Below are 27,394 nucleotides of genomic sequence, written 5' to 3' on the forward strand. Positions count from 1 at the left end.
CCAGCAGTCCATTCCACTTGAATCTGAAAGAAATGGCTGCACTCTCTCACCCCGGGCAAGCCCCACCACCTTCCTGGGCTTCCTCACTGGGAAACTTGGAAGTGATAGGGAATGTCTGCCTCAGGGCCCCCCTCAGGAGAACACAGGGGCTCCCTCCTCCTTTCTCCAGGGCTCCAGCTGTCCCCTTCTTCCTCTTCCTCTTCCTCTTCCTCTTTAGCTGGTGATGTAGGGCTGCCAGCAACCTTCTTGCTTTCCTTTGATGGCAAAGTAGGAAGATTCCCGAATGGACTGGGACCTAGCTAAAGACCTGGGTAGCAGCTGGCATTGACCAAGCACCCACTGTTTGCCAGGCACTGTGCTGAGTGTTTCGTGAGGACCACTTCCCTTGCTCCCCAGAGCAGCCCTGTGGGGGAGGTGCCACAGTCCCCTTTTTACAGAGGAGGAGACTGAAGCTCAGAGAGGGAACTGCCTCCCCCAAGGTCACCCAGCTACAAATGCAGAGTCCATGCTTCTGACACCACGGACCACTTCCCACTGACCCTGCACCAGGCCTGTGTTCTCTCTGGGCCTCCAGGCCCTCCTCTAGGAAATCGGGGCAGGGAGGGGGTGCTGGGGAGGCTCTGACAGTGCCCACAGCCATGCCCTCCTCCGTCCAGGGGCTGACAGGTGGGAGGGGCAGCCCCGCCCCGGGGAGTGGACTTACCCGGCCTCTCTGCCCAGAGATCATCAATTATGAATTTGACGCCAAGGACCTGGTATGCCTGGGCCTGAGCAGCATCGTTGGCGTCTGGTACCTGCTGAGGAAGGTAAGGAGCCAGGGCCTGGGGCAGGATGAGGGGAGCGTGAGAGAGGATGCGGGGGCAGGGTAGACAGACAGCCGATCTCACTCCCGCCTTTCCCCAGCACTGGATTGCCAACAATCTCTTTGGCCTGGCCTTCTCCCTTAACGGGGTGGAGCTCTTGCACCTGAACAACGTGAGCACTGGCTGCATCCTGCTGGGTGGACTCTTCATCTACGATGTCTTCTGGGTGAGTGGGGCTGGGGCACAAAGGGCCCCTTGCCAGGCGCCTGGGTGGCTCAGTTGGTTAAGCATCTGCCTTCGGCCCGGGTCATGATCTCAGAGTCCTGGGATCGAGCCCCACATCAGGCTCCCTGCTCAGTGGGGAGTCTTCTTCCTCTGTGCTCTCTCTCCCTCTCTCAAATAAATAAGTAATTTTTTTTTAAGGGGGTTTGCTTGCCTCCTCTGTCCCTGTCTTGCAGCAGTCATCTGATAGAAGGCGGTTGCCTCAGCCTGGAAATTAAGACCCCAGAGCAGGTCTTCTCTGGGCCCACTTGCCCTCGTCTGTGAAACAAATGAAAGAACAGATTCCCCACGTGGCTGAGAGCCCACCCTGTGCCCCAGGCCTTCTAGCCACCCTCACTTCTTCACCCAGTGGTCCTGGCAGAGCTGTTCCTTTCCTCTTTCTTTCTGGCAAGCAAGTTGGGACCCAGAGAAGTTGAGGCAGAGGAGGTTAATACTGGTGAATGGGCCCAGTGCGGGCACCAGTCTGAGGACAGAGGCTGCTGGGGGGCAGCACATTCTGGCACACACTGGCCCCTCACGTGCCATGCTCACTCCCAACAGCCATCACTGAGGGATCAAGGGCAGCCTGACTTCGGCACCTTTCCCTGGCCTCGGGCAGCCTCTTTCCCCCTTAAGTGGGTAGTGCTGGAGGACTTCATGGTGCTGGAGGATTTCATCTCCTTGGAGGAGCAGAGCCCTGAACATACAGGAGACCTAGCCTGGACCATCAAAGGCCCTTTCCCAGCTCCTTCAAATTGCCCTGTTTATTGCCCAGAACTAGGAGTCCCACGAGGTATCCCTATGACCAAAATCAATAGCCACCTAATCTCGGCTTCACATCTAATCTGGAGCACCTCATCACTCCCTGCCCCTTTCCCTGTGGGTCTCGGGCAGCATTGTGTCAGGACGGGGGCGCATGGGTGGCTCAGTCAGTTAACCATCTGACTCTTAGTTTCGGCTCAGGTCATAATCTCAGGGCCTTGAGATCGAGCCCTACATCAGGCTCTGAGCTGAGAAAGGAGTCTCCTGGAGTTCCTCTCTCTCCCTCCCTCCGCCCATCCTGCCGTGCTCTCCCTCTCTCGTTCTCTAAAATAAGTCTTTTAAAAAAAAAAAAAAAAGAGAGAGAGAGAGAGAGGGGCGCCTGGGTGGCTCAGTGGGTTAAGCCTCTCCCTTCAGCTCAGGTCATGGTCTCAGGGTTCTGGGATGGAGCCCCGCATCAGGCTCTCTGCTCAGCAGGGAGCCTGCTTTCCCCTCTCTGCCTGCCTCTCTGCCTACTTGTGATCTCTCTCTGTCAAATAAATAAATAAAAATCTTTTAAAAAATAAGATAAAAAAAAAAATAAAAGAAAAGGAGTTCCTAGGACAGTGTTCCTTTCCCGTCTGGCCCTCGCCTCCCTCCATACTCCTGTCTTCTCCTCCTAGGTATTTGGCACCAACGTGATGGTGACAGTGGCCAAGTCCTTTGAGGCACCAATAAAATGTAAGTGACTACATCCACTGTGGGGAGCCCCTCTCTTTCCACCTCATGGCCCTTCTCCCCTCGTGGTCCCTGTTTTGGTCCATACCTCTCCCTTGGCTCTTCCACACGCATCTCTTCCTTCTCCACGCTGTCCTGTGTCTCCAGCCTGGTTTCCGTCCCCTCTTTGATTCATCTGGTTGTGTTCACATGCAGCCACGCTCTGCCCAGGCCCTGGCGTCCTGTCACTTGGCCCCAGTGTAGTGTGTGATGGGAGGAGACAGCGGGGCTGTCTAACAGGGCCTGCAGCGGGGCCCGCGGGGGCTCTCCAGGAAAGGAGGTTCCACACTAAGGCCCAAAGCCTCTCACTGGGCGCGCTAGCCTGCATGGTCTGTCCTGCACCCCTCACACGGCTCAGGTTTTGTTCTTCCATGTAGCTACCCATTGTTTATAAAGATGAGAAAATCCAGTGATGGGCATGTAGGCATCAGTAAGCCGCACAGGAGTGTCGTCCCTCTCTGCAGCGGGCCCGCGGCACAGCGTTTCGGCTCGGCCGTGCATTACCGGCCCTCACCGAGTGACGTCACCGAGAGCTGGCTGGCTTCAGTGTCTACCCCACCGTCTTCAGCGCGGCCACCTGTCCCTGCAGCTCATGGCCTCGTGGTCCCAAGCTAGCTGCCACAGCTCCTAGTACTGACTCCTCACTCAGCCATGCCCAGAGGCAGAGAGAAGGAACTTCATGCCTCAGTAGAGAAGGAGTTCTTCCCCCCACAGACCCAAACCCAAACTGGTTTTGGGGGTGGCGGGGGAGGAGTCATGATCAGGTTTAAGGCTCAGACCACTCAAGGGTCCCCTCCTGGGATGACGAGACCCAAAGAAGAGGATGGAATGAGTCAGGCTGATAGCAAGAAATAAGGGGAGAGTCTTGTTGGCAAGGCTTTGGTCTTGGGAAGTGAGCACCGTGGGCACTGGGCAGCCAGGGTGAAGCTGGCCTCAGAGGATCGAGAAAGAGCTATTGTCCTCAAAGTCTTGCTGCTGCTGCAGATGGGCTTCCGTGAGCTGTTCACCAAGGACATCCGGGACAGACACTCCTGGATGCACACTGCTCCCTGGTGCGATGGTCCCAGCTCAGTGACGAGTGAAACAAGTTTCAGCCAGCTTTGGTTTGAATAAACCAATGGGCCCTTGAGCCAGGCCCTCCTGCTGGGGAGACGGAGGATCACAGTGGATGGGCCTGGGTCATGGCCCTCCTCAGTGTCTGGGAGCAGAGTTTTTGAGTTGGCAGCCCCCCAGAACCGGGGGTGTAAAAGCAAGGCTGTTCTGTGGCAGGAGAACAGGTGCTGAGCCAGCCAGGGCGGCCCCGGTCCCCACGTGCCATGATAGATGAAGCCAGCCCAGGTGCCAAGAAAGCTTTCATGAAGGATAAAGAACACGTGTTCACCAAGGAGGCAGGGGCAGGGCAGGCCTTTGAAAGAGAGAACAGGGCTTCAGCAAAGGGCAGAGGCAGGGAAATGCACGGAGGGCCCTGGGAGCAGAGAGAGATTGGGGAGGGAACGTGGCTGAGTTTAGGAGAGCAGCAGAAAAGTGGCCGGATTTGGGAAGCCAAGAGTATCATTCCAGGAAGCCTGGACTGCCCAGGGGGGGCAGTGAATGAGCCATTGGAAGGTTCTGAAGAGGGCAGTGACACTGTCAATCTTGGGTTCTAGCGTGGGGAGAAGGCCCATGGCCCTCAACTGCTAGGCGTGGTGCTCAAGCAGGATAGCAGAGTGCTTAAGCTGGGCTGCCTGGATTGGAATCTCAGATATGACACTAGCTGGTTGAGTGGCCTTAGGCAAGATCTTCATTCACCTCTCTGGGCCCTGGTTTTCACATCCGCCTCTTAGAATTGAATGGTACCAGGACTGGGAAGATCGAATGCGGGGATCTGTAAATCACAGTGACTGAGCACTCAGGGCGGGAAGAAGTAGATGGGGAAGGGCATCTGTGTGTTCATTAGGGAGGCACAGGCTCACCTAGAAACCCCGGCGTACCTCTGCTTACGTATCCTTGGCCGGAGCTGGGTCATGTGGCTACCCCTAGCTGGAAGGGAAATCGGGAATTCAGGGACCGGGGTTGTCCAGATTGCTCCAGTCTTGTGCCACTGGCTCCATCCCCTGGGAAGGCTGCTGCACCCCAAGTCAGAACTGGGTTGATAAAGAAGGCACGGGGTGACAGTTAACAATGTGTGCAAATCATCTCGATTTTCACAATTCTGTGGGGTCAGTTCTCTTGTACCTATTCACAGGTAAGAAAACTGAGGCACAGAGTAGCTAAGTAACCTGTGCAAAGTCACAGAGCAGAGCCAAGATTCAGACCCATGCAGTCTCACCTTGGAGCCCGCACCTAGATACTCTTCTGCTCACAGGCGCTATAGAGGGGCGCCTGGACGGCTCCGTCGGCTCAGGCCACGATCTCAGGGAGCCTGCCTTGCCCTCTCCCTCCACCTCCCTGCTCTCCCTTGTGCTCTCTAGCTCTCTTTCTCAAATAAATATTAAAAAGAAAAAAACAGCAAGGCGCTATGGATGAGATCCAGTTCCACTACCTCTTGCCATTAACCGGGCACAGAGGAGGCGTCTCTGTCCATCCGTGACTGACTGTCTAAACGAGTGGGCCAGCATGATCTCTGAGTGAGGGGCTCTGTGTAGGGAGTTTGTAGGAGTTTGGCACATCCAGGAAGGGCCTCCAGCCCAGGCTCCCCTTTGCCGCAGAGCAAGGCCACCACCTGTCCCCACCCTCACCAGAGTGAGAGGGAAAGCCAAGTAGATGTCAGCACCGTGTGGGCTCTTTGGTCCCTTTCATCCGTGTGGCTTTAGGGTCAATCCCACATCCCCAGAGGCTTCCATAGCTACCAAAGAGCACTGGAATGGTGTGTTGTGTGAGTTCTAGCTCCGTGAAGGCAGGCAGCATTTGATCTAGGTGACCCTAGATTCCTCCCCCTCTAACCTACTGTGGTTCCAGGTGGAGACTTTGCCCTTCAGCCTGTCCCCGTCCTCTCGCCTCCACGCTCACCCATCTTTAAATGCAGGTGTGTGCGTTTCATGCAACAGAGGTGGGGGATAGACAGTCGGAATTCACCTCTCACCCGTTCCTCGCATCCCTGCCTCCCCCCACAGTGGTGTTTCCCCAGGACCTGCTGGAGAAGGGCCTCGAAGCGGACAACTTTGCCATGCTGGGACTCGGAGATATCGTCATTCCGGGTGAGCGGGCCGGGGTGGGGGCCCCGGTGCGAGTGCTGGAGGGACTTGGGGGTGGGGAGGGGAGGAGGAGGAGGAGGACTGCGATGCAGCATCACCACTGGGAGTGGGGAAGGGACGGAGATTGCAGACACCCAGCCCTGTGTCAGCCCATGGTCGAGCAGCAGTCACATGCCAGGTGCTGAGCCGGGCATCTGGGACGGGGGCGTGGGTGGCGGGGGTGCGGGAGGACAGCAGTGAGCAAGACCGTCCTCACAGAGCTTCTGGTCTGACTGAATGAATAGTCCTTACTGCAGAACAGCTAAAAGAAGTGTCTGTGACAGACTGAAGTATATTCTGTGAGAAGCACATCCCATGAGCCTTCACGCGCGTGCCTGCCCCTTGCCAGTGTTTCCCAGTAGGACCTATCCACTGGGACTGCCACCGTCCCCAGGGTCCTCCTCCCCCAGTCCCAGGGACAGCGTGCCTGCATGCACGGACGCGGGGCACCATGAGCGGGCACTCCTGTCCTCTCGGCAAAGGGCTTGTTCACGGGAGCAGATCACAGAGCCGTCCACATGTGGGTGCTCATCTGTGCACCTGGGCTCCGGGCACACAGCCCTGGGGCCGCACAGCATGGCCTGACCCTGGGGCAGCCTCAGCTACCATCCCAAAGCCTTGGGGCAAAGCTGAGCTGCTGCTCTGCGAGCCGCTGCCATGGCTGATGTGTGTCTCTGCAGATCTGGGCCTGGTGGCAGGTATCCGAAGGGCACACTTGTTCCTGTAGTCCAGAGGCTCAGAGTCCAAGGACGAGAAGCACCCCTGGTGCTTGCTTAAAAGAAAAAGTGCAGAGCAAATGAAAAGCCAACCTATGTTTCACTCTAAGAAACTATGGCAGTTCTAATATTCTGGGATGGTGGCACAGCCACTTCCCTTGCGACACTTTGGTGTTGTGTGGCCATGAAGGAGAGGTGATCTCTTTACAGCAAGGAAACTGAGTCCTGGAAGTAAAGGGACTTTCATAGTTTCATGCACTAGCAAGCCCCCACCCCAGGTCACCCATCTGCAGAAAAAGCCTCCCCTGTCAGAAATGGCCTGTAACAGCAATGGCAGCAGTAGGCAGGTGATCGCCCCAGCCGCTGTGGCTCTTGGGCATCTGCTGGGCACCTGCCCCCAGGCCAGCTGCTTCTCCTACATTGTTGATTTGCTGCTCCTCGAGGCCCAGTGAGGTAAAGGTATTTCAATTTTACAGATGAGCTAACCGAGACTCAAAAAGACTTGCTCGAGTTCCTGGGCATGTGAGGGGGATGGTCTTGAACCCCAGACTCTCCATAACTCGCAGGGCTGTGAGGCCGGGGCGGGGGTGGGGGGCGCAGCTCCATCAGGCAGAAGAAGTTGAGTCTTGGAAAGCAGCCAGCTCGCTGTGCAGGGCGTGGGCTGCGCCAGGCACTCCCACAGCTTCCCCAATATCCTGGGTGGTCATGGTTCTGGACTTGGGGTGTGCACAGGACACCCCTGCGTGTACCTACGTATCTAAGTCTTCTGGTGATTTCAGTAGCTGAAAGTCAACTGCACCCTCGCAGCGCCCCAGTGACATCCCTCAAAGCATTGGCTGCCGCAGAGCACTGCTGTGAGGACCAGGTGCCTGACAGGCGGTAAAGGCTCTGAGTTGGAGAACAGTTGTAGAATTCGTCCGCCGGGGGGATGCTGAGTCCCCAGCTTTGTTTCCAGAAAGGTGGCATTTGTCCCCTCTCCAGCCACCCACTTCCTCCTCACACACAGTCCCCAGGTCTCTGGGGAGACTCTCTCACTTCCCGATTGAACATCAGTCATCTGCTGAGGCGCCTGGCTGGCTCGGTGGAGCGTGCAACTCCTGATCTCATGGTTGTAGGTTCGAGCTCCACATCGGGTAGAGCTTGCTTAAGGATAGAATCTTTCAAAATAAATAAATAATAAAATAAAGTAAGTCCTATGCTGCTAGTCAGTGCTTCTAATCAGCTCAGCCCTTGCCCTGTCTGAGCCCTGAGACCAGCAGGGAGACAGACACAGATGGTCGTCGTATGTGAGTAGCATACAGAGGCTGGCCCGGCTGGCTGTGTCTTGTAGAGCCTTGGGCTTTTGGGGTGTCTGGGCTGGGGTTGGAAGTGCCAGTAGGGGTGCAGTGGGTGGGCAGAGTGAGTCATTCTCCCCCGCCCTCCCGCAGAGCCTCCCCTCCTCTGCCCTCCAACTAAAAGTTGCCACGAGGTCTGTTCCCAGAATCTGTTTAGGTTGTTCCCCTGCTCGGAATTCTTCCATGTGTTCCCTCACTCAGGGAAGAGACCCAGTTCCTCCTTGTGCCCCACAGCCCCACTTGGCTGGTCCATCCCCTGCATCTCCTGCTCCGGGCCGCAGCCTTCCTGGCTCCTTGGCCCATGCCACACCCTAACCCCTCTTCCCTCAGGACCTTTGCATGTGCTGTTCCCTCTCCCTGGCAAGCCTCACTTCCTTAAAGAAGCCCTTCTTCCTCTTCCACCCATGACCCCTCGCCTGGCATATCCCCAGATATACCTACCCATGACATAGAAAGCACTCTTTCACAGTTAGGATCTCCGAGTGAATTTTGTTCCTGTTTGATCGCCATGTCCATCTCCTGTCACGTTGGTTGAGTTCTGTGGGTACATTGATTTTGCTTCCTGTTGTCTACAGGGCCTGGTACTTAGAAGGTCTCCATAAACATTTGGGTAGATGGGCCCAGTGTGACACAGTAGGGTGCTATGAGGTCAGTGTAGTCCCAGACCAAAGCTAACTCCTGGGACCTTCTTATTGTTCTGAGAGGCCTGATGGTAGAGAGACAGGATTTCTGCTGGCGGTCGGCAGTGTTGGCCCCAGTGACTGCTCCATGACTGGGAACACCAGGTTGAGTGTTCGTTCACTACCCCACTCCTCCCCCTCCTCCCCATCCCAGGCGGGAGACTCCATCCCCAGGCCTTCCCAAGGTACTGGCTTCCCTGCCACTAACCCTGGCTCTCTGCCCGCAGGGATCTTCATTGCCTTGCTGCTACGGTTTGACATCAGGTAAGCTACTTGGAAACTCTAGCTCTCAAGCTCCATGAGTGGGGGGTCTTCCCTGGGCAGGGTACCCCAAGGGATCTTTGGTGGCTTTCAGGAGCCTAGAAGAGGTGACCTCTGATCAGACCTTCTGCCGCCGCAGTGGCCGGTGCAATTCTGATTTATCTGCACTTTGACGTACTGAGTGTTCAAAGACCGTGTGGCCAAAAAGAAAAAAAGGATCACACTCCCAATGGATTTAAACCCAGAAGGTCCTAGTGGTACTCATAGTGCTTTCTCACTGCGTGACCTTGGCAAGTGATCTGACCTTTCTGGCTAAGGTTTCTCATTCTTAACTTTTGTGGTAAACAAGAGCTCAGACCTTGGCATTACCAGGAAAACCTGGAGGGAGCGCTGAGCACAGGGCCACAGGGAGACCCAGCTGCAGTCCAGTCGTCATCATGCATTATCAGCCCAGGCTCAGGTCACTGTGTCCCAGCTTCTCTGGCTGCTCCCTGCGTGCTCCCCTCACTCAGATTTTTGGAGTCCATTGTGGAAACTGAGCAAGGAGCGGGAAGGGGGCCAACTCCAGTCACCATTTCCAACAGGAAAGGTTCCACTGTTAATGCAGTTGGGCGTGCCACCAGTAGGTGGCGCGGTCTTCCCAGTGGAAGGTTCTTAGTATGTGCACCGAATTTCAAGGTGGTTTGTGAACTTTATTCTTAATCTCCTTGTGCCTCATAATTGCAAAAGCAGTAATAGTGTTGACAGTGGTAACAAGAAACTATACCAGTGTCTCTGAAATCGGGTTTGTCTGTGAAACTTGCCTCTGCTTACATCCACGGCCTTTGGGAGGGACCTGGCCAGTCAGTAAATAGAGGCACATCTGTGCCAGCCAGCTGTACTTCTGGCTGTGCAGAAGTGACGTAAAGAGAACCCACAAGCGTCCCTGGGCCACTGACTAGTGACACAAAGTCATGTTTGGCTGCCAGCACCCTCAGAAGCAGAACCTCATTCCTAGCCTGGATGGGCAGGATTGGCCAGCCTTTCCAAGCTGGTTCTGGAATCTGTGCCGCATCCCCACAGTGGTCGGTTTCACCCAGACTCCACGACAGCAGAACCCCCAGTGTGCCCACAACTCCAGGCTCAGCAGTAGCTGGGGTCGGGGTGGGGGGGTGGCAAGGGGATTGTGCTGGGTGCCGGGGACACGCAGAGGTCACAGAGCTGAGGTTGTGAAGGGGAGTCCGGTAACGGCAGTGCGATTCAGTCCTCTCAGATGGCTCGCCTCCCGGAAGTCCCTGGTACTTTATCCACGTGGTCAGCAGCTACTTAGCATGTGCGACAGGTTCCCTGATCTGTTATGGCCACTGCTCTGGAAAGGAGGAAGTCAGCGGTGCAGCTTCTGCATCAGTGTCGCCCAAAGTGTGACTCGTAGCTTCACCGGGTGGCTTCTCAAAATGCAGATTCCTGGACTTTGCCCCAGACTTAATCAGTCAGACTCCCCGGGGAATTGTACCTGGAATTTTTTGTTTTGGGGGGTTTTTTGTAAGCTCTCTAGGTGATTTGTATGGTAGCTAAGGTCTTAAAGCCACTGTTTTAGGTTATGGCCCTTGATATTCACAGTCACTGAGCAGATGGATCACGGTTTTCCCATTTTGCAGATGAATAAATGGAGGCCTAAGGAAGGAAAGTGACTTGTCCAAAGACCTATAGCTGGGACAGTCCCGGGATGCATGCCCAGTGCCAGCCTTTCAGCCATCGCACACCTCCAGGGTCTTCCCCAGCTCCCCCTTCCGAAGAGATGGCGCTCCTCCCATGCCTGCAACTAACCCTCCTCCTCTTTCTCCCCACACCTTCCTGAAGCTTAAAGAAGAACACTCACACCTACTTCTACACCAGCTTTGCAGCCTACATCTTCGGCCTGGGCCTCACCATCTTCATCATGCACATCTTCAAGCATGCCCAGGTGAGTGGGGCTGTACTGCGTGCCGGGGGGGATGCGTGGTGAGTGCTCCCACTGTGGCTAGCAGGGACTTCCGTATGTAGGGCTTGTTTGTTGTGACATGCACAAGCAGTCCAGGGGTAGGTGCTCTCCAGCAGTGTCAGCGGGGGCACGTCTGTGACCCGTGGCCTTTCACCTGCGGCCATTGCAGGATGCCAGTAGCTGCTCCAGGTAGCACAGGCACGTGAGTGGCAAGGGGGAGGAGCACAAATACCAGCCATGCTTGTTGCCTTCATCAGGAAGACAGAACCTTCCAGAACCCTCCTGGCAGATTGCTGCTCTCATCTCACAGGCCAGATCAGTGTCCTGTGGCCCCCACCGCAAGGAGTCTAGGAAAGAGGGGCTCTGGCTTCTGCACCTCTGTAGTGGGGCAGACGTAACAGTATTGGGGTGGATGTTGGGTGTTCTGGCCCAGTGCCTACCTTACCAGATGAGTGATGAGGTGTCAGGGGCCCTCTCCTCTGGTTCCCCAGGAAGGCCAGCCTCTGCGCCCTCCTCCCAGCACGTTGGGTAGTGAGCTGCCCTAGAGTGAATCAGAGCAGGATGAAGGCTGAGAGTGGTCATTGTGGCCCGAAGAGGGTAAGACTGAGAGGGGACAGCCAGCAGACAGGATTACCGTCTACTGGAAATCAGAGCACGTCCCATGTGCCAGGCTCTGCCGAGTTCTTCATGGGGGCCCTCATGAGTGGATGAAGGTTATGTGCCACACGGCCAGCACGTGGTAGAGCCAGGATCCAAACCTGTGTCACGTGGCATCCAAACCCAGGCTCTGGACCCCTGGCGGTGGGAGAGGCTGGGTGGAATGAGGGCTGAAGGGACACAGGTGGGAGGAAGTCCACATTCCTCCATCTGTTCCCTGCAGGGCTCTGGGCAGCTTGCTGAAGTTATACTTGATTTCCCTCGGTGATTAATTTTTTTAAAAATTGGGATAGTAATAGTAGCCAGCCTGGGGCTTTTTTAGGAGGTAATGAGTTAGTATAAGGAGAGTGCTCAGAATTTTGCCTGGCCCAGGTCGTATTCGCTGTCATTGTTGGCACTGTCCCCTCCATCCTCCACTCCCTCTGGTCTCCCCCCTTCCCAGGGCCACCAGCCACTGAGAAACCACCTTTGAATTCATCGCGGTAGCTGTTCGTTGAGCAGTTACTGTGTGGCAGGCACTATGCTAAACTCTTTTGCTCATTAACTCACTTACTCTCTATAGTATCCGTGATACTTACAAAGTAGATAGTATTCTCTCATTCTACAGAAGGTCCAAGGTCCAGGGTCCCCCCTAGCCTATAGGTGGAGAAACCAAGACTCAGTGAGAAACCACCTCTCATTCATTTCTACTCCAAATAGCCTGGAGAGCTGTGTCAGCCAAGAGTGACACTCAACGAGGAGGTCACCGAGTTATTGGACATGGCTTGGGGGGACTAGCTTAGAGGCCTCTGGGAAGTCTCCGCTCCCAGCCCCATCTGTTCCAATCTGAGCGCCATTCCCCCGGTGGCCACCAGGTGGCAGCCTTGCCTTCTGCCTGGTTAGACTCTGAGCCGGCCCGCCCCGCCCCCCACCCCCTCCTCCGGCCCCCATTGGGCACTCCCACCCTGGCTGGAGAGGTCCTCTGTGTGGGCATGTTGTAGCCCAGAGAGAAGACGAGACTTCCTGGGTCACACAGCAAGTCGAGCTAGGCCCCAGCTGGAGCCCTGGACTCCTAACCCTGGCCCCAGACCTGTGCTACGTCCCAGCAGCAGCCTAGCCATTGTCCCATCATCCACCTCGGCATCTCCCTGGAAATCTTGGAAAGAAGATCCAGGACACAAGGGGACCTGTTTCTTGAGGACCCTCTTCCTTTCTAAGACACATGCAGCCCCAGTGCCAGCAATTCCCTAGGTGGGAGTCACCACTGCCCATGTCTTCAGCCCTTGTTGCCTCTATCAAAAACCTACACCAGGGGTGCCTGGGAGGCACAGTCAGTTAAGTGTCCTACTCTTGGTTTCGTCTCAGGTCATGATCTTAGGGTGCTGAGGTCGAGCCTTGGCATCAGGTTGCATGCTCAGTGTAGAGTCTGCTTAAGACTTCTCCCTCTCCTTCTGCCCCTCCATGTGCTTGTGCTCACATGCGCGCACTCTCTCTCTCTCTCAAATAATTTTTTTTTTTTAATCCCACTCCAAGCCAGGGGTCTGGCAGCCACCTAGAAAGGCCCTTCAAGATGATCGGGTGTCTTCATTGTACAGAGAGGGAAGCAGTTTAGTCGGGGTCACACGGCAGAGCCAACACCGGGTGAAATGTCAAGAGCCCTACCACCCAGTTGCTGTCTGGAGCTGTACATCCCAGCCTCTGCTCAGCACTGACCTTGGAGCAGGCCCCTGGTGCCTTGAGAATAGCAACCTCACCACCTCCCACAGCAGCCCTTCAGTGGCTCCTGGCTCTCAGGGCCTCGGGGAAGCTAAACTTATACCACCTCTCCCCTACCCCACCTCCCATGGAAGCCCTCTACTTTGCCTGGCCTGGCCTTGATGAAGACTTAGAGACGGAGAGGTACTTAAAGCCACATCCTGGCCAACTGTGTGAGGAGTTCCCTCTTCTGATCCTCTGTCTCATTGTCTGCAAAGTGGGTGTGAGGAGGCCTTTTGAGAAATTAAATTCTGATAAGTTTATATTTGCTTTATTTTCTGTTCCATCCATTTGGGCTTTTTTTTTTCTTTTTAAGATTTTATTTATTTATTTGACAGAGACAGTGGTAGAGGGAACATAAGCAGGGGGAGTGGCAGAGGGAGAAGCAGTCTCCCTGCTGAGCAAGGAGCCTGGTGTGGGGCTTGATCCCAGGATCCTGGGATCATGACCTGAGCCGAAGGCAGTCACTTAACCAACTGAGCCACCCAGGCGCCCCATTTGGGCTTTTACCATCATTATTTTCTTTCTGCTTTTTGGTGTCTTATTCTTTTTCTGGCTTTTTTTTTTTTTCTTTCCCTTTTTTTTTTTTTTAAGATTTTGTTTATTTGAGAGAGGGAGATGAGAGACCACACACAGAGGGAGAAACAGGCTCCCCACTGAGCAGGGAGCCTGATGCAGGGCTTGATCCCAGGACCCTTGGATCCAGAGTGTGAACCAAAGGTTGAAGCTTAACTGACTGAGCCACCCATGTGCCCCTCTTTTTTTGGCTTCTTAACTTGAAATCTAAAATTATTTCAAGTCTTATTTTCTAATAAATGCACTTAGAGTTATGTTATAAATCTCCATCTGAGTACTCCTTTGGCTGCCTCTCACATACTTTGGTGTAGACTTTTGTCATTGTCATTCTGTTGCCATCCAAAAGGCCTAAAACCTGACCTATGCAAAGCCTAACTCATAGCAAATCCCCGATACAGTGGGAGAAGCTCTGCCACTTTTACATACCTCATGTGACCTTGGACAAGTCCTTATCCCTATCTAAGCCTCAGATTATGTTTTTAGCTCCAAGGGTAGTACGTATGAAGTAGTGTGGCTCACAGGCCACACATAGCAGGTGCCAAGAAATGGTCTGAAGGTCAGGCTTGGTGGGCTCTAGAGCCCTGTTCTCTGACCTCACTTGCCTTAGGAGTGGGGTCTCCTCACCCTTACCCCAGTCATCTCCAGAACACCCTCTTAACTTCGTGAGCACCCATGAGGAAGCCATTTGCTTAGCACTTACCAGGCCCTCTTCTGAACGCCAGGAATAGAGCAGTGACCAAGACAGTCGTGGACTCTGCCCTCATGAAGGTGACAGCCTAGCAGCAGAGACTGAGGTCTGTAATGGCAGAGCGATGTCCCGCTCTGGACTGCCAGGAATGCTGCAGGGAATGGCAAGGGGCCTGGAGGGTAGGCAACAAGAGGGCCTGGCCCCCTGCCAGGGAGGGCTTCCCCACGAAAGTAGGAGGGAAGCAGAAGCCTGAAGGAGGAAGAGTCTAGGCAGAAGTGGGAAGAGCGTCACAAGCAGCAGAAACTGCATGTGCAGAGGTCCTGTGGCTAGAGGTGACAAGAAGGACCAAAACATGGTCATTGTGGGGTGCCTGGGTGGCTCAGTCGGTTAAGCATCTGCCTTCAGCTCAGGCCATGATCCCAGGGTTCTGGGATCAAGCCCCATATCAGGCTTCCTGATTGGTGGAGAGCCTGCTTCTCCTTATCCCTCTGCCTGCCGCTCTGCCTATTTGTGCTATCTCTCTGTGTCAAATAAATAAATAAATAATCTTTTTTTTTTTTTTTTAAAGGTCATTTTCACCAGAGTAGAGCCAATCAAGTAATATTGGAGAAGGAAACAGGGTCACATCTCACGGGGGACTTTAGGCCACTGTGCCTGCCAGGTCACAGAGGGTTGAAAAGTAATGTTCAGCTTTCAGGGGCTACAGGGAAAGGAATAGCTTTAGAATCCAATATGCCTGAGGTCCAGTCCCCCGTTGACCATTTAGATATCTGAGGTCTGTACTGTCCCCTATTCTCCCAAAGCATCAGCCTTCCTCGTGTGAACAAGGAGGGTGGTCATAGGGGATGTGGAGATGGACTGAAATGTTCCTCAGGAGGCTGAGCTCAGGCTAGTATACACCACAGGCTCTCCGTCCTGTCCTCTAAACCCAGCTTCACCAGGACTCTCCGCACAGGCTCTAGAGCCGGACTGCCTAGGTTGTCTTACTGTAACGGCATCTGACAGCATCTCCTGGAGCAAACTTCCACCCCCAGATGAGGGAAGCAGAATCCCTGGGAGTAGGGTGGACTTAGGAGGTTGCTTGACTGAACCTGATGTCCCAGGACATTAAGATACTGCCAGCCAGACGCCTGGGCACCTTTAAAGCCCTGCATGCTTGACTTTCCTGGGTTCCTTGCATTCCCTCCCAGGAACGAGCAGCTCTGCCCAGGCACCCACTGACTAGCTCTAGGAACCTGAGCAGTCATTCCCCGGAGAAGGTTGGAATGATGGTCATGGCCCTGAGCAGGTGTGCCACCCAGCAGTTGGTCACCAGCTCTGTTCTCTCACAGCCTGCCCTCTTGTACCTGGTCCCCGCCTGCATTGGCTTTCCTGTCCTGGTGGCACTGGCGAAGGGGGAAGTGACGGAGATGTTCAGGTAAGGCAGGGCGGGGGGCAGACACCTGCATGGCACAGGTGCACTCGCAAGCAATTCGTGGAGCCTGCCGGGGCTGCTTGTACACGTCTCCAGGGGAACATTGTTCCTGCCACCGGCCCCACCCCTTGTCTTTTCTGCCAGCACGTGGGTGCCTGGCCTGTGGCACCAGTGGGAACCTTTCTGCGGGGCTGGGAGCCAGGGGAGGGCAGCCCCCACATCCAGATGCCTGCTGGGTCTTCAGAAGGGACTGGCTGGTGTAGTTCCCTCCCGCCCCAGGCTGCCCCACTGTCAGAAGCCCCAGGTTCCCAGCCTGCCTGTGACACCATGTGACTTCAGGCAAGTCTTTCCCTTTCCCAGCCTCAGCTTTCCCATGTGAGTAATAGGGAGGATCCTAGTGTGGTAGGAGGTGCCCCAGATTGGAAATCAGGTGTCAGTCCCTGTTGAGCCGCCTCAGTGGCTCTCACCCATAGCTCTGTCTCAGCGAGTGTCTCACTTGCACTCATACCCCTTCCCCGTGGCCATATGCACTTCTGCCACACCCTGTGCACAGCCCCACCCATAGCCCACGGCCTGCGTGACTCCAACAGGTGTCTGCTCCCCAGCACCACTGACCCCGCCTGCCAGGGACCCAGAAATAGCTGCCAACTGCAATTGAAGCTGCCCACTCGGGGGCCTTCCGCCCAGCTCCACCTGCCTGGCCTCCAAGTTGTCCCTCGAGTGCCTGCCAGGGCCATCTGTGCACCTGGCTGCCTGCAAGGGAACCTGTGACTCACCCCTCCTCCGTACCTGCCTTTGCCCTCCCTGTCTTGCCTAGAAGCCCCAGGCTCCCAAGCTGCCTGCCCATATCTCCTGGCTGGCAAAGCCCTGTGGACTCTGAGGCCAGGCTGGGGGGTGTACTTGGGGGCAGATGTGGGGACGGATGGGATCTGATCCCTGAGCTCAGCACCTACCCTCACCGTCTGGCTCGTCCATTCTCAGCCACATCCCTGCCTTGCGGTCACCATCCCCCCATCAGTCCCAGTCCTGTTGTGTCCACATAGGGTCAAGCTCTAAACTCTCAGAGCGAGGGCACCTGCTCAGTGCTTGCTTTCCGTAACTATTCTGCCACATGGGCACTCTGCCCCTCTGCCCCTGCCCCCAGGAGGTTCTCGGGTTAAGGTGAAAGAGCGGGTTGTCTCTCTCTTTCTCCAGCTCTCTTCCTAATTCTCCACCTTATCTTTTGTTTTACTTCACCCTTGAGAGATGCTCTTTTTCTTTAATTCACTTAGTTCACACACTCACATGGCTCAAAATTTCATGGCCAGGAGAGGGAAAACCCCCTCGCGCCGCAGCCACCCCAGAGCGCTGTCTCACAGACACCACAGCACGCATGCGCGTTCCTGCATGGATGGAAGCACCCTTGGAGTGTTCTGCATCTGGATTTTTCACACAAACAGCAGGTCTCAGAGGTGTTTCTGCAGCAGCACCTGCACATCTCGAACATCCTTGCTCTTTTGCACAGCTGCATGGTGTCCCTTTGTATGGGTGCATCTTTTTTCTATACACCTAGTAAGTCCAGCTGCTTTCGCACTGAGTCTGAAAATGCAGAGGAAGATAAAAATAAGACAGCTCTGCTCCCTGCTCCTTCCAAGAGAAGTCTCTGTCCCCTTCCCTTCCCCCGCTAGTCTTTTCCTCTCCATCTCTTTTTTTCTGTCTCTCTGTCTCTCACACAGCTACGAGTCCTCGGCGGAAATCCTGCCTCACACCCCGAGGCTCACCCACTTCCCCACAGTCTCGGGCTCCCCCGCCAGCCTGGCCGACTCCATGCAGCAGAAGCTAGCTGGCCCTCGCCGCCGGCGCCCGCAGAATCCCAGCGCCATGTAATGCCCGGCAGGTGCCCACCTGCCCGCTTCCCCCCACTGCCCCGGGGCCCAAGGTAGGGCAGACACCCCAGCTCCAGTGGATGGGGCCGGGAGCATTGCCAGGGGTAGGCAGCAAGTCCTCCACTATCACCAGGCAGTCACCATACCCAGCCTCGGGGCCGGAGCTGGGCTCTAGAACCTCATTGTCCTCGCCAGTGGTGTGGGCTTCATGTGAGAGAGCAGAGAGCAACGGCCCTCATCATTCAGGAATAGATGCTCTTGTTGTTGGCCTCTATAAGAAACCCTGGGCAGGTCACTTTCCTCTTCCAGAACCTCTCTCTGTTCATCTAAGTGGGCACATTCCTGCCTCCTGGGGTTGACCTGGGGAAGAGATACAGGTACTGTCCTTGGCGTGAACTCAGTTGCTCAATAAATGGGACCCATAGCAAGACCTGAGCCAGGGTGGCAACCTTCGAGAGTGGCACCTTGCCACTTTCCAGAAGAGCAGCCCCCTGCCTGCCTGCGTCCTGGGGCTGAGTTGTTTGACACCTGCCACGCACCCTGGGAAGCAGCTCCCCCTCCCATAGCCTCATCCTGGCTGCCCCATTTTTTTCCCTACTCTCTCCAGTGGAAGGTCCAAGAAGCTTAAAGTTAATCCACCCAAGCCCAACCTCTCCTCCATCTGCCGCTGCCCTCCACTACCTCTTGGCACCACCAGGCACAGAAAAAGGAGAGCAACCTGTCTGAGAAGGGCATACGGTGGGGCCGGGGCCAAGCCTGGAAGATGCTGGGCCGTGAATGCCAGGCTGGTGTTCCTTGTGTGCCCAGGGATTTTCCTGGGATGGTGGCGAGGTGGGGCCTGGAAATTCTGCACTCCCCCTCCTCTAAAGGTGTTGTTCTTATTGTTTTGTTTTTTTGGTCAGTTATGAGGAGTCAAATCCTAAGGATGCAGCAGCAGTGACAGAGGGATCCAAAGAGGGAACAGAGGCCTCGGCATCGAAGGGGCTGGAGAAGAAGGAGAAATGATACAGCTGGGGCCTGACCCTCTGAGGGCCAGGCCAGGCAAGGCAGGCGGAGGCAGGCCAGTACAGGCCTGCACGGGCAGAGGGCGCCGGAGGCCGAGGGTGCGGGAGGCTGGGCAGCTCCAGCAGAGGGGCGGGGGCAACAGGATCCCTCCTGCGGGGACTCCCATGGCCTGGTTCCCTCATCCCCCTTCTCTGGCCTTCCTCTGCCCCTTCTCATCCCCTGCAGGCAAAAGAAGCCCCAACTCCCCCACCCTCCCAGATGCCAGGCGGGAAAAGTGGGTCTGATTTTTAGATTTTTGTATTGTGGACTGACTTTGCCTTACATTAAAAATTCATCCCAGGATCCCCTGGGTAGCTCAGTCGGTTAAGTGTCCAACTCTTGATCTCGGGGTTGTGAGTTCAAGCCCTATGGTTGGGGCTTGAGCTCCATGCCCAGTGTGGAGCCCACTTAAAAAAAAAATGTCATCCCATTGCTCAGATAGGCCACTGTGCCCCTGGAGGGATTCTCTGCATCTAGCATCTTGCCTTTACTAGCGCTCACCCTGCCACTCAGAAACTTGCCTGGAAGCCCCTTCCTGGGAACTAGGAACTCACAACCTCAGGGACAGACCCTGACCTCCAGGTCCTTCCATCTTCATGGATGCCCGCCTAGTGCCTAGCTAGCTCAGCACGCCAGGGATGCCTCCTGCCAGCAGAGGGGGCCCACGAGCCCTCCTTCATAACCACCCCCCACCCCCCCAACTCCCCACCCCCCCCAACCCCCCCACCCCCGTTTAGTTTTCTTCACATTCTTCACAACACTTGGGTGCAGTGAGGCTGTTAGGTGCTCCATGTATCGCCCATCTACCCTGGTGAGACAACAAGGGAGGGTACCAAAAAGCTGACCTGATTCAGCAAGAGGACCAGTATCTGCAAAGCTAGAGAAATGGGCAGGGCCTCATGGATCCCAGGGAAGAATTTAGATTTTATTCCCAGGCTGGCAGGAGCCAGGTCTTTATGGCTTCAGCTGGAGAGCACATGGACTCTAGATCGCCCTGGAGATCACGGCCCCATCATTCCTATTCTGCTCATTCCCAGCATTCTTCCCAAAATGACTATGCAAGGCCAGAAGGATGCTGATGCTAGAAGCCACCCCCTCCGCACACTGAGGCCAGTCACAGCACAGGGCCAGGGCCCCTGAGAGGCTGGAATGGGAAGGAATGGGGCCCAGTGAAAGTTTGCTGAAGACAGCAAGGAGCCATGGCCTGCAAGAATCCCCAGTGGACCAGGCAAGGGGTGGGCCCAGCCCTTATCCACCTGCCTGCTGTGGGGTCACTTGGTGGAGAAAACAGGTGGAAGGGGGTGACCACCAGCCCAGGACTCGGACCTCCAGCTCCCAACCCAGGGCTCGCTCATGCCCAAGCTTCAGGTTCAAAGGCTGAAAATAACTGGTTTCCAGACAGTTCGGAGGTGGCCAAAAGACAGGTATGAGCAGAGAATGGGAAGTATCCATGTATTAAATTGTTCCCAAGCACCTCACTCGAAGATTTCACCTCATTTCAGTCTTGGGCTCCAGGCACTAGTATGAGCCCCACTGTGCAGATGAGACCATTGAGGTGGATTACCATAGATGTGCACTTGACCTCAAGCAGTCCATGTTGAATTCCCGAATTCCTAAGGACTGTGCAGCTCCCCTCTAGGACCCTGGGCCCGAGTCCCTGGCTAGTGTTCTGGACACCTTTGAGATAGCTGCCCCACTTCTCTGGGCCTATAGAGACAGAAAGGAAGGCTAGGAGATCTCAAAGGTTTCTCCCAGCCAGGGGGTCCCTTTCAGGGGCTTTTCGGATCCCTGCCGACCCCTGCCACCTCTGGAGGGGAGGCCGTGTGGTCCTGGAACAAGGCCCCTCTGAGGGCAACAGATGGGGCAGGCAGCCCAGGCACACAGCATGGTTGGCTCTGCGGCCCAGGGCCTACAAAGGCCTTATTGAGTCACCGCCGGCCCCCGGCGGAGGCTGAGGTGGCAGTGGCGCCGGGCGCCTGCCACCTAATGACCGGCCCGGCCTGGCCAGATGTTCCACAGACCTCGGCAGCGGCCATCCAGGGCCCGCCCGGCCAGCCGGCACCACAGAGGCCACTCTAATTCCAATTAACCAGCTTCAGCTGAGCAAACAGCGGGCAGCGGTGGCCCAGCCCGGGCGGTAGGCCCGGCCCGCAGAGCCTCCGAGTCTAGACTCCAGATGTGAACCGCCACCGCCAGAGTCCCATGGAAAAATGGCACCAGGCCGGGCATGGATTGAGCCTGCACGCTGGAGAGGTGGGGGTGGGTGGCTGGGTAGGGTTCTGGATGGGCCTAGTGCCAGCCTCACCCCGGGTGGGAGTGGATTCTTGGGAAACTGCTCCAAAATCCCCAAGTCCTGTCCCTGATTTGTTAGGTGTTCCCCTCTGGCCACAGGAGGTGGAAAGGGACTCCAAGGGGGAAGACCAGCCCTGCTGAGAGCCCTAATACAATTTTATTTGTACTTAACATGTTTCTAGCAATATGTTACATATTTTTGAAATATTTAGTCGTTACAACAACCCCATAAGGTAGTACCATCATTTTTACAGATAAACTGCAGCAAAGAGAATTAAGTACCCAGGGGGGATTTGAACCCAGGATGCCTGGCTTCGAAGACCATGATGTTCACCACAGGTGCTGTTTGACATAAATGAGGCTGCTGGATTCCGGGTTCCCTTTCTTGGGAGCAGCGCTGGAGAAGAGGGTCAGCGTCTTGGCGGAGCAGGGCTGGCTTGCCACGCTGACTGGAGGGGCCTGCCCACTCTGTCCTGTTTCCTCAGCTGTGAAATGGGAGCCTCCCAGCGCGACTCCAACTTCTGGGGGTAAAGCCTCGAGATACCCTTTCAGGCCTAAACACCAGGAATGAGTTGGGCACTGGTCAAGAAGCTGGGCACAGCAGGGAACACAATGTCAAGCCTGAAACAGACTTGAAATGGCTGAACAGGGACGCCTGGGTGGCTCAGTGGATTAAGCCTCTGCCTTCAACTCCGGTGATGATCTCAGGGTCCTGGGATCGAGCCCCGCAACAGGCTCTTTGCTCGGCAGGGAGCCTGCTTCCCCCTCCCTCTCTGCCTGCTTCCCCCTCTCTCTCTGGCTGCTTCTCTGCCTACTTGAGAGCTCTCTCTCTCTGCCAAATAAATAACCTTTAAATTTTTTAAAAAGAAAAGAAAAGTGGCTGAACAAGTGAAAAATGTCAAGTCAACACTTGGGACGGGAGTGGTGCCTCCGGTTTCCCAGTCTTGTCTGGGGTACCCGAGAGGCCAGGCGAAAGCTTGCGAGATCCAGGAGGTCAGAACTCATGCGTCCTTGCACAAATGGGAAGACTGAGCACTTCCCCCACCACCACCACCCTCCCCAAAAGTCTCACAACGAGTGGATCCCGGGGGCTGCTCAGACCCGTCAGGCTTTCCCACCGCTGGGATTCCCTCAGCGACTCCAGGCCGGGTCTTGGGAGGCGGAGGCTGCATCCTGCCCGGGTGCGTCAGGAAGGGCCGAGCGGGAAGGAAGGCACCACCCCCACCCCCGCCGCGGCCACACCTGGGCTCCCCCGGCGGGCGGGGGGCGCGGGCCGGCGCCTGGCTCCAGCGAGTCTGGGCCGCCTCCCCGCGCCGCCCCGCGGGGGCCGCCAGATGGGCCGGCCGCCCGCCCAGCGACGCGGGCAGGAAACGGCCGCTGGGCCTGCCAGGGATGCGGCCGCGAGCGCCGGGGGCGGGGTCCGCCCTGGGACCGCCCCCTGAGGGGAGGGGCCGTCTAACCGTGAGAGCCCTGACTCCCGGATCCGCCACCGCTAGCTGGGTTCCCTTGGCCAAGGTCCTCCCCTTCTGTGTCCCCCAGTTTCCCCACCAGTGAGACGGGTCTGTTTATCCTAGCTCTTTTCTTCTTCTTCTTCTTTTTTTTTTTTTAAAAGACAATTACTTGTTTTAGAGAGAGTGAGCAGGGGGAGGGGAAGAGGGAGAAGAAGACTAGCAGACTCCCCGGTGGGCAGGAAGCCCATTTGGAGCTCCATCCCAGGACCCTGAGAGCATGACCTGAGCCCAAATCAAGAATTACATGCCGGGGCGCCAGGGTGGCTCAGTGGGTTAAAGCCTCTGCCTTCAGCTCAGGTCGTGATCCCAGGGTAGTAAGATCCAGCCCCGCATGGGGCTCTCTGCTCAGCAGGGAGCCTGCTTCCTTCACTCTCTCTGCCTGCCTCTCTGCCTACTTGTGATTTCCGTCTGTCAAATAAATAAAATCTTTAAAAAAAAATTCACATGCCTAACTTATGGAAGCATCCCGTAGCCCCTCCCACCTCTTCTCTTACCGCCCTGTGACTGTAAGCAGTTTCTTGCTCTTCTGTTCCTTGGTTTCCTTACCCGGGAAATGGGGTGACCAGGAGGAGCCTTTTCCACTGGAATACCAGCTCTGGGAGAGCTGAGCTGTCCTCCCTACTGTTGTAACCTAGGGCCTGGCCCAGTGACCAAAACATGAGGGCACTCAGTATTTGTTGAAAGTCCCAAGTATGGAACAATCCCAGGGACCTAACTGATAGCAGGCACTTCATAAACGAACACACATTATCTTGGGTCTACCGCTCACCAGTCATATAGCTGCAAGCTAGTGTCTTCTTGTCTCTGAGCCTGTTTCCCCATATGCCTGGTGCGTGGCTATGAGGATTAAGTGAGATAATCATGGGAAGCTCACATAGCAGGTCCAGGTCCTCAATAGATGGTATCTATGGAAGTATCCACCAGATGTGTAAAAAGAGATACTATTCAGGTAAATGTGAGGGCAATTTGGGAGGAAATTTCCCTTGTATATGTAGTCTTTTGTATATTTTCTATTTTCTTTTAAGATTTTATTTACTTATTTGTCAGAACATAAGCAGGGGGAGTGGGAGAGACAGAAGCTGGCTCCCCAGTAAGCAGGGAGCTTAATGAAAGGTTCCATGGATCCCAGGACCCTGGGATCATGACCTGAGCTGAAGGCAGAAACTTAACGGACTAAGCCACACAGGCGCCCCTGTATATTTTGTATTTTTTTAAATTTTGAGCCAGGTGAACATAGTTTTCAAAAACAAATACAATTGAAACAATACAGATATAACTGAGAATAAAAAGAAATCCAGCCCTAGCAGAATGAAATATTAACTATTACTTCCATGTGACAAAGGAAGCATCTAAAAATCAGAGAGGGTCTGAAGCTGCGCAGGATCACAAAGGACTAGGAAATGGCAAAGATGCAATTTGAATGGCAGTTTGTTGGACTCCAAATTAAATACAGAGAGAAGGGATCACTGCTTCCAGGAGTGATCCCAGGCTGAGTAGAGGGGAAAGGCCAGCAGAGTGAGAAAAAGCGAGAGAAAGAGGAAAAGGTGAGCAAGTCCAATAGGCCAGGCCAAGGAGCGTAGCCAGGCTAAGCAGTGGGGAGGCAGTGGGGAGCCAAGGAAGGATTCTAAGCAGAGTGACATAGTCCTTTCTGAGCTTTAGAAATGGAGGTCAGGAAGCCAGGAGTGGGGCTGCAGGCCCCAGATGATGATGCTCTGAGTGATAAAAGGACAAGGGCCATGGACATGAATGGAAAAGAGAGACTAGGAACTCAAAGCCAGCCAAGGATGGACCCACACCCATCCACATGTCCCTCCACAGCATGGCAGAGCCACAAACCCAGGTGTCCCAACTCCCCTTATCAATGTCCTTTCCCCTGAAGGGTATTCAACCCACACCACTCTCAACCTTAAAAATGTCCTAAGACCCGTGAAGCAATCCTGGGCCTCCATGAAATGCTAGGAAAATCCTAGGTTTCCAGGCGCCTGGGTGGCTCAGTGGGTTAAGCGTCTGTCTTCAGCTCAGGTCATGATCCCAGGGTCCTGGGATGGAGTCCCAGGCTCCCTGCTCCACTGGGAGTCAGCTTCTCCCTCTGCCCCTCCTCCCACTCATTCTCCCAATCTCTCTCACTCTCTCTCTCTCTCTCCTTCTCTCTCTCCCTCTCTCTCTCTCAAATGATAAATAAATAGAATCTTAAAAAAAAGCCTAGGGGTGCCTGTGTGGCTCAGTGGGTTAAAGCCTCTGCCTTCAGCTCAGGTCATGATCTCAGGGTCCTGGAATCTAGCTCCCACATTGGGCTCTTTGCTCGGTTGGGGAGCCTGCTTCCTCCTCTCTCTGCCTGCTTGTGATCTCTCTCTGTGTGTCAAATAAATAAATAAAATCTTTAAAAAAAAAAAAAAGCCTAGATTTCCAGCATCTTTGAGTTGAAGGGGCTCAGGACCAGAGTGCTGAGCAGGGTGGAGAGCGGAGATGGTGTCAGCACCTCCTACCAAGAGGCTCTGGGCCAAAGGCCTGGTTCCTGTTTGCATGTGCTTGGCATGTAGCTGATGCTCCACACTTTGGGGGAGTGTGTGAGCCTGCCTAGGGGCCTGGAGCACACCCTTCCCTGCAGGCACCCAGGAGGTGTCCAATCCCTACTGGGCAATGTAAAGAGAAACCTGCACTGGGAGAAGAAAAGGAGCAGCTACTTGGGGTGCCTGGTGGCTCAGTTGGTTAAGTGTTTCTGCTTCCACTCAGGTCCCGGTCCTGCGGTCCTGGGATTGACCCCTGTGTCAGGCTCCCTGCTCAGCGGGGAGTCTACTTCTCTTTCTCCCTCTGCCCACCTGCTCCCTCTCGTGCTCTTGCTCTCTCAAATAAATCAATAAAATTCTAAAAAAAAAAAAAAAAAAAAAGGAGCTACCTTTATTGAGCACTTACTGTGTGCCAACCATTTTACATGAGTTAGATTCGTAAACCTCACCTCACCCTCCACGTGGCAAGTCTCCATTATACAGACAGGACCGAAGGGATAAAAGGGACCTGCACAGACAGCGATCCAACGGCGTGCCCAAGCTCTGGGCTCACATGTGGCCACCACCCCTTATAATTGTTTTTTTTCTGTCATTAAATAATCATTTACAAAAACCTTTTATTATCCAGAAGCTTATATCCATGCCTTGGAGAAAATTACAATATATATATATATTTTTTTAAAGGAAAATAAAGCAGTATATTCCTGCCACCCAGAGATCATCGCTGTTGACACTTCAACATAGATTTCCGTGTTGTTGGTTTTTTTTTTTCTGATGCTTATTATGTCTTTTTTGTAACGCAAATTGTATCTACTGCGCATCTATTTTGACATCTAGTTTGTTTCCACTGTTAACGACTTTCCCCTTCCCATTTTGGTCAGTGGGACTCTCATCTAATACCCTGACTGCTTCCAACCTTTTTTGTTATTTAAAGGTGGACCAGGTGAGACAAACAGGCTATCTGCATGAGAAGACAGACCCCCGCGAGGCGGATGAGGCCCGCTGGGCTCCGCGGTGAGCCCTTCCTCCCTCCCCTCTGTGCCCTGCCCGCCCCGGAGTTGGGAGACTTGAGGAGCCAGGCCCTGCACCCTCCGGGGAACAGCCCTGCCCGGCGGGTGGGGGTTGGGGGTGGGGAAGGACCCAGAGAAGAACGAGCCCCTTGGCTCTGCAGACAAGGCCTCCACGTTCCTGTCCCTCGCAGGCAAGGTGCCCACCCTTGCTGCTAAGAGTTGGGTGCCCACCGTTTCTCCGGCTCCCCCAGGGTCCAGTGAGGGCCCTGGAATGGGGGAGAGGTGGAGGTGCACGGGACACTCGCATCATACATGGGGGGCGGGAAGTAGAGAAACCCCCAGAGCTAAGGCTGGGAAGCCAGCTGCCAAAGTGTGGAGTTGGGGCAGTTGGGGCCGGAGTCCAGCCTCTCCCCCACCAGTCCTTTCTGCAGGAGGGATCCTCCGCGCTTCTCTGGAAGTGTGTGTGTGAGTGTGTGTGTGTGTGTGTGTGTGTGTGTGTGTGCGCGCGCATGCGCGGAGAGAGAATAAATATATTCTTGGGAGAATCCCTGTGTGTCCAGGTCTGCACAAGTGTGCAGAAGCATGAGGGTGCTGAGGTCTTCTGTGGATGGTGTTGTGGACGTTTCCCTGCCTGGTTGCGTGGACGTGTATTGTGTATTTTAAGTGTGTGCCTGGGCACGTGGGTAGCTCAGTCAGTTAGGGGTCTACCTTCCTCTCAGGTCATGATCCCAGGGTCATGGGACGGAGCCCTGCCCTGGGAGTCTGCATCTCCCTCTGTCTGCCGCTCCCCCTGCTTGCGGTGTCTCTCATTCGCTCTTCCTGAAATAAATACATGAAATCTTTAAAGAAAAGAAAAGAAAAAAAGAGTGTGTGTCTGTGAGAACATTTGTTAGCAAATGCCTGCACTGGTGTGTGTGCATGTGAGAGAGAGAGAGAGAGCAGGATTGTGTGTGACTGGGAGAGCCTCTGGGCTTGTGAAAAGGTTTTTGGAAAGGCTCAGCCCTGAGGAGCTTCTACAACCTTCCTCCTGCCCTCCTGTGTGTAAATCCGTGTTCCAGGTCTCATTCTCTGGTCCCTGCTCCCCTCTGCACAGGTCACTCTGAAGCCTCGGTTCTCTCATCCGTGAGACACGGATACGGTGTCACTGGACATCGTTGTCGTTCTGATCACTCCTACTCTCCCCACCACCTGCCTCCCCTCCAAACGCTGGCTCCGGCCTTTCTGCTCCTGTCAAATTGATGATATCTTTGTCTCTAAGCTTAAAACCTGCTTTTCCCAATTTGCTCACCGACTCTTGGCTAATCCCCCTGGGTTTACCTAGGACAGATTTTACAAGAATGAAAGAGCCATTCAA

At 54.9% G+C, this 27,394-nt stretch overlaps 1 protein-coding gene and 1 long non-coding RNA gene across 15 annotated transcripts in view; one reads left to right on the forward strand and one right to left on the reverse strand.

Annotated features, from left to right (window-relative positions):
- Positions 1-27,394, forward strand: part of HM13 (histocompatibility minor 13) — a 49,252-nt gene extending 21,858 nt beyond the window's left edge. The window contains exons 5-14 of one of the 14 annotated variants that reach the window (XR_014315694.1): positions 667-806; positions 904-1,029; positions 2,486-2,543; positions 5,672-5,755; positions 8,749-8,785; positions 10,622-10,724; positions 15,729-15,814; positions 17,527-17,729; positions 18,284-18,460; positions 18,579-19,039. Coding sequence is in view for 10 of the 14 variants with exons in the window: in XM_082745839.1 (XP_082601965.1) it covers positions 667-806; positions 904-1,029; positions 2,486-2,543; positions 5,672-5,755; positions 8,749-8,785; positions 10,622-10,724; positions 15,729-15,814; positions 17,527-17,673; positions 18,284-18,460; positions 18,579-18,681 (1,061 nt within the window). In the remaining 4 variants the exon portion in view is untranslated. Of the gene's footprint in view, positions 1-666; positions 807-903; positions 1,030-2,485; positions 2,544-5,671; positions 5,756-8,748; positions 8,786-10,621; positions 10,725-12,911; positions 13,397-15,728; positions 15,815-17,526; positions 17,730-18,283; positions 18,461-18,578; positions 19,040-25,964; positions 26,045-27,133 lie in introns of those variants that run through there. The other 13 variants (XR_014315696.1, XM_082745839.1, XM_082745843.1 and 10 more) reach the window with 13 other exon arrangements.
- On the reverse strand, positions 21,151-23,011 carry LOC309872172. Its single transcript, XR_014315703.1, has 2 exons — positions 22,085-23,011; positions 21,151-21,566 (listed from the first exon to the last, which is right to left on the reverse strand). It is a non-coding gene; the product is annotated as an uncharacterized lncRNA (long non-coding RNA).

This window comes from Mustela nivalis, assembly GCF_964662115.1.
Source record: "Mustela nivalis genome assembly, chromosome: 8".
Taxonomy (NCBI): domain Eukaryota; kingdom Metazoa; phylum Chordata; class Mammalia; order Carnivora; family Mustelidae; genus Mustela; species Mustela nivalis.